The sequence below is a fragment of the Antrostomus carolinensis genome, unplaced genomic scaffold (assembly GCF_000700745.2).
Source record: "Antrostomus carolinensis isolate BGI_N321 unplaced genomic scaffold, ASM70074v2 scaffold27763, whole genome shotgun sequence".
Classification (NCBI taxonomy): Eukaryota; Metazoa; Chordata; class Aves; order Caprimulgiformes; family Caprimulgidae; genus Antrostomus; species Antrostomus carolinensis.
In genome coordinates, this window is record NW_010306803.1 from 51,421 (window position 1) to 58,198 (window position 6,778).

The 6,778-nt window shown below is 38.4% G+C and overlaps 1 protein-coding gene across 1 annotated transcript; it reads right to left on the reverse strand.

The window, feature by feature from the left end:
- Nucleotides 1-2,403: 2,403 nt before the first annotated feature.
- FLRT2 (fibronectin leucine rich transmembrane protein 2) lies at nucleotides 2,404-5,510 on the reverse strand. Its single transcript, XM_010165228.1, has one exon. It carries the CDS (start codon nucleotides 5,084-5,086, stop codon nucleotides 3,098-3,100), a length of 1,989 nt encoding a protein of 662 aa, XP_010163530.1. The 5' UTR covers nucleotides 5,087-5,510; the 3' UTR covers nucleotides 2,404-3,097.
- Between the last annotated feature and the right edge of the window lie 1,268 nt (nucleotides 5,511-6,778).

The following is a 6,778-nucleotide window of genomic DNA, read 5'->3' on the forward strand; positions in this document are numbered from 1 at the left end:
GTGACCGACACTTTTGAAGCCTCCCAAACTCTCTTGTAGGTTGAAATACATTAACTCTTTAGCAGCTGGATAGAAATTAGAACTGGGAGAAACACTCTTCAAATGAAACATATGACTCTTCCTTTTACTACAACTGTGAATTTGTTTAGATAATATTCCCAGCTCTATCCACAAATTCTTATATAAGTGGCTTGCTACCTTTTTTCAGAAGTATATTCATAGAAAATAAACTTGTCAGTATCCAATGACAATATGTATATATTATTCTTCATACTGAAAAGAAGCATAAACTATGCTATCTTTAATATAATTTTGATTTTTTATCTAGGTAAGCAACTAATAGTTCACAGATAGATATAGATATACATTTCATCATCTGAGATCAAAATGAACAGTTTGTGAATGCCTTCTATTTTCACCCTATTAGGACAGTAACCATATTTGTTGTCATAAGTTTGGGCTTGTGGATCATTTACCTGCAGTAAGGCTGAACTCCCTGAATATGTCATCTGCTACAAATAAGGTGCCTAGCTCATCTTGAAACTATGGTCTCCTGAGGCTTAGAACAGAAGATGTTAATCAAGGAGGACAAAGATTCCTCCAGCATGAGTCACTGAAGTACAAAATTCTAGTAAGCGTGTACTTACAAAGGATGCCTTTTGAAATCAAGTGTACAGCTATTTATTTTAGTGAAATTAAATACTACATCCACACCCAATGGGAACCTCTGGCTCTACTTAATTTCAAACAAACTCCAGCATGCAATGGAATAGTGCAGAAGCACAACTATTTGCTGCTTGTCTTATGGGCTTTGGCAGCTAAAACTTATTAAACAAAAAGAAGTACCAACCTTCTCATCATAATTTTCAGTAAATAGGTCACAGAAAAAAACAAAACAAAACAAAACAAAACACTTTGCATAGACGTTTCTACCTAGAACTACATCATTTGAAATCATATGGCAGCCTTTTATTCAGCAAAATTTCAGTGACTTTACTACTACAGTAGCCACATAGATTGCCTAAAATACCTGTTATAGCTGGAGAAAATAGCAAATATACAGAATAGAGTGAAATTTCAAAATGTTGGGGGAAAGATGCAATTCCTTATATAATGATTGTAGTTTGACATCAATCATAACTGGATTCATTTTGCTGTTGCAGAAAATGAGTGTTATCATGATATTTGAATTTGAGAAACTGCACACTCACAGACTGCTGGGTTTCAAGAATGGGTTGAGTGAAATGAGCAAAGGAAAGGATTAAAACCCTCTCTCTCAACAAACAGTCTCATAAAGATTCCACAGTAAAAATGCTTCAGCCTTTACTTCCAATCCACTTCTAACAACTTCTCCTTGTCCCTAGCTGGTCATTGCAAAAAATTTCTCTTTGATTCCCTACTCCCTCAGGAAAGTTTTCTCTCTCTCTTTTTTTAATCTTTTTTGTGATTTTTTGCTTGTCCCCGCACTCAGGAAAAAGGGAGATACATTAAAAAACAAATAAACTGAAAGAAAGGAAAAATTAGATTCCACCACTGAGCTGGCAAGAAGTCCAGAATTCTTAGCAGTCACAGGGTCAATGGAGTGGTTGGAACATCCTATAATTTTGAGAGCAGCATCATTGTTTTAATACAAGCATGATGTTTCACATAGTGCATGTAAAGCTCAAGGACTCAGAAAGTACTCCAGCTAAAGAATTTGAGGGAATAAAAAAGCAAATTCTAAGTCCATCTACTGCTTATAAAGCACAGATCATTGTGGAAAACTTCAAAAAGGTTTATCTAAAGAAGAGTAATTCAGAGGGACAGTGCATACTTACTTGTATTCTCAAAATTCCTCAGCTAATCATATGCTTAGTTAATGTCCATCTCTGTATACTTGAACAGGAAAAAAAACAAAAGCAAAACCAACCAAGATTTAGACATGATTTTCCCTGCTGAACATATTTCAGTTCATAATAAGCCTTTCCAATAATAAATACATTAAAAAAATATCTTTCTTATTCGTTTTCTCTGTTTGTCTTTTCTTTTCCCACTTCTCCATACTGAATGTAACTCAGATCCCTAAATGAAACAAGATTTGAACTATGTAAGTTAATAGCAACCTTTTTGTTGGCATCATATTTTTCATCATGTTTTCAGCAATTTAGGCTTTTAGATTCCAAATTCTACATGAATACTGCAGAGCTGGGAGCATTCAGAATTTCCTTCATTTGGGGTTTACCTGAACATGCTGTGTCAACAAATGCTGCTCTATTAGAGAGAGGTGCAACTTAATAACAGCTATCTGTTACATACTCATAACCTTCATCTCCTACTGAGAAAGGTCAGACAATGCCTAAAGCTTCTTAATCATAAGGAAAAGCAGAAACAATTTCTATCATAAAAGTATATAGTATTGGGGGACACTTTCAGAGTATCTTTTGCAAATAGGAACCAAGGTCCCTTTAAGTTTAACACTGAGCTGTCCCTACCTTTCCTATTCCAAGTAAATTGGGAGAAAAGTAATTAAACAGTAAAGTGACCTTTTTGGTAGCACTCAGAACTCCAGTTTTCAGTTGGAGGTAGGAAATGCAGAACTGACAAAGGGGAACAGAAATATTTCCAATTGTTTGAAGTTCAACAGCAACTGCCAAGTTCAAGTCAGAAGGTTTGCACCCATTTTATCTGAATTGCTTTTGTCTGTTCCTAGTGACCCTGTTTTAATATGCACTTATTTCCTGTACTACAGGACACCTAGAAACTTAACATCCCTCAGACAGCTTCGACAGCAAAGTGGTTAATATTTGAAGAATGAGTCATTCTTTCCTTTGCCATGACATTGGGTTCTTATTGTACAACCCTGTACAGTACTTAGCAATATTTTTTAAAGATTTAAAAAGCAAAGAGTTACAAAACCATTTGCAATTAACTTGAAATAGAAAAGATAGCACTTTTTTTAAATCCCATTATATAGTACACCGTATAAATTACAGAGTATTCAAATGCATAAATGCATCTGGGTAACATTTATCAAATGTAATTTTTTCATTGTTGTTGGGAGGTTACTTTTTCCAGAGTTTTTCCTTTTTGTCCTAGACACCCCCATCTCCCTTCACTATCACGTATGACAGTGCTCCAGGTCTGAGACGTTGCTGTTGCAGTATCGCATGTTGTTGGGGATGTGGCAGTCTGTGTAGTTAATGCCCCCATTTGGGGTATAAATGGGCTGCAGTCTGAAATCTCCTTTAAGGAGCTGATCATTATTTAAGGAGACAATCTGGAAGCTGGTTTCCGTCATCTCCAGGATGGAGTTGTCCTTCTTGGTCCCTGCCTCACAATAGTCATCTTTCCGACGGCCCCGGTTATATTTCCACTTCTGGGAGGTGTAACGCCCTTTTTTGTGCATGTGCCAGCAAAAAATGCTGAGCAGGACCACGAGGACAAATATCACTGCACCCCCTATCAACCCTGCCAGCAGAAATGGGGAGCCCAGGTTCTGAGAAGTCGTCTGCTCATGGCTGGAGGGGATGTTGCTGCCATTGCTCAAAAAGGAAGCCTTGGTTGTGGCTTCTGAACAGACAGTGTCTTCTCCAGTTCGGTAATTGTTGTAAGTATCCAGTGGAACCAAACAAATCCGATAGGTGGATTTGGGCTCCAGATTTACCAAGCTTAAGTGTTGCTTCTCACCGCTAACTATGCGTTCCTGAACAATTCCTCCTACCAGACTATGGCCCATTTTAACCCATGTAATTTTATATGCCATCACGGTAAAAACGGACATCCAGTTAACTTGGATGCAAGTGTCATTCACAAAATGGATGGAGAGTTGAATCCGTTCAGATATAGGAGGTGTCACCCTTTCTCTGTCCTCCCTGTCAGGCACAGTGGGGAGTGTGGCTATGGTGGGACTGAGAGGATTATATTTGCTACCTGGGGGAGGAACTGATGAGGTGGGAACTAATGTAGTTGGCATGGCTGTTGCTGGGACTGGGGTGATGGTAAGTGGCAGGCCAGGAGTGGTGGTGGGGCATGACAACATATTCATATTAAGCTCCCTGACTGCCATGCCTCGGACCTGCTCTGGTCCCTGGCACATAAAACCCCGTACATTGATGGAAGCAGGAATAAATTTGAGCCATTCAGTGACCCACTTAATACTGCAATCACACAACCATGGATTATTCCTTACAGTGAGTTGCCTCAGGTTGTGGAGATTATCAAATACCCCCTTTACCAACATCCGAAGTTGATTGTTGGAAATATCAAGACGTTCCAGTTTGTGGAGGTTTGAAAAGGCTGTAAGCGGTATATGGGTTATCTGGTTGTCCTGCAGGTAGAGCCTTAGCAGATGTGTACCTGGAAGATCGGGAGGAGGGTAGGTCAATGAATTCCGCACAATTGAGAATTCCTTGAGCTTGGAGAGGTGGCTGAAGGTACCTTCAGCTATGCCTTTATTAGTAAGGAGATTGCCATCCACAATCAGGCGCTCCAGACTTGTAAGATTCTGGAAGGCCAGGTCTGAAATGACAGCAATTCGGTTTTCATCTACGCGAAGTTCTTGTAAGTCCACCGGAAGGCCTACTGGTACGCTGCTTAAGTGATTCTTGGATAAAAACAGAAGCTTGAGGCTGATGGCTTCCCGGAATGCCCCATCCTCAACGCCAACAGTGGAGATGGAATTGTCATCCAGGTGCAGCTCTTCCAGCTTCAAAAGCTGAGCAAGGGCAGCCCGTGAAATGGTCTGAATGTTGTTTTCCTGCAGATGAAGAACCCTGACATTCTTGGGCAGGTTCATGGGGAATTCATCTAATTGATTGCCATACAGGTAGACCGTGTGCACAGACTGGACATTGTGCAACTCTGCAGGAAATCCAGCGTTATTAATTTGGTTATTATGGAGGTAGAGGACGGTTACACCCTCCGGTATCCCAAGAGGCACTGAGGTCAAGCTTCGCTCATTGCAATAGACAAAGTTTCGGTCGCAGCGGCACACTTTTGGGCAGGCCAAAGTTTTGGACACCTGCATGTACAGCCCCAGGGAAAAAATAAGCCATGATTTCATCAGAATAGCCCAATCTGTGGGCCACATTCTAGTCCACAAACCCATTTCTAATTTAAAGAAGTAAAGTACCAAAGTGTTAAAGAACTGCTAACAATAATAAAGAACAGGTAGCAAAATCTCAGGTCATTAAAATTGGCTTCTATTTATGTCCATTGTTCAGGCCAGCGTTAAAGTCCTGGAGGCTAAATATAAAAAAATCCTTTTGTAATTGGCCTACCTCCTACTTTGGATAAGAAAGCCACAGTCTTATTAGCCAGGGTTACAAAGTTTGTTGCTTTCCTCCATGTGTGCTGAAAGAAATAATAGCTGTGTCTTTGCAGGTGAGCAACAGGTTAATTTAAAGCTACCAAAAGTTGTCTCTGTATGAGTTGCTTGGAGGGATATTTTCTTTCACTGAAGTCTGTTGGTGTTACACTCAGCTTTCTTAAGTCAGCAAAGTTCTCGCATCAGCTATCTGCTAGATCTGGCCTGCCTGTAAAAGAAAAGAGAAAAAAAAAAAAAAGCTGAATAGCTGAAATGTTTAACAGGTAAAATCAAGCCCACTGGAAGATTATTCTAAAGTTGTGCTTTTTATGGATTTCTGGAAAAAAAAAAGGTATTAATATTAAACATTGCTTAATATTACTGTTAAATAGTCTTGAAATAGATCTGATGCAAAGTCATTGCAGTGATTGAAGGACTTTCAGTGACTTCAGTGAAGGCAAGACTTATCACTTGTGTTTGCATATTGTACCACCAGTCTTTGTCCTCTCACAGTCTGTTTCAAATCCTAAAATGAAAACATTTTAAAAACCTAAAACTAAACCATTTAACTGGAAATTTTTGCTCGAGTATTTTTTTTTTTCTTTTGCAGAACCACCGACTTCAATGAACACTATTCACTGATGCCTGACAGAGTAGACCCTTGGCTGTCCTATTTAATCACACTCTATATTTTTTTTTCATTTCCTACCAGAATCTGGAATGTTCTCCTTCTATTTCTGTAATGTCGTTATGTATATTCTCCAGCTTAATGCACACTGGCGGATTATTGCACCTCACTACAGTGAATTATGAGGAAAGTCTTTTAAATAAGTGTGGTAATCCACAAATACAAGATACCCTGCTGTAAGGAATATATTTGCTAAAACAATCATCTTGATACTGTTTCTGATGTGAATTGTGCTGTCAACAGACTTCAGAATTAGCTTTCTACTAAATGAAACAGGCTCACATCTGCTAAGTTATTGTTTTAGGATATCAGCTCAAACTATAGCAGTTTTGCAGAAAAGCATTTTGAAACCATAAAGATTAGATACCTCTTTTTAAATCTGCTAAACAGTTTTCTATGAATGGCTATATAAACAAATTTGTTAGCTTTAGTATAGATGAGGTCTTTAATGTATATTTTCAGCTTTTAAGTGTATTTTTTAACTTTTACCTTCCCAGCTACTCTTTATTATTCAGATATATAACCAAGCAATTCAACTCTCTAAAGGATGAAATGAGTAATGAAAGATACTGTATTATATAATGTTATCTTGTCTTGTTATATGTTGTTTCCAATGACTGAAAAAAATGCTGCATTTTTTATACTTGAACCTAATGAAGGATATAAACCTTGACAAGTACCAGGCCTGTGTAGATCTTGGTGTCTCAAATTGCAGTTACATAAGCGCAGTATTTTTCCAGATTTTGTTGACCCAGATCAAAACTCACTGGCTGAGATTTCAGGAAAACTGAATTTCAGTGAACAGA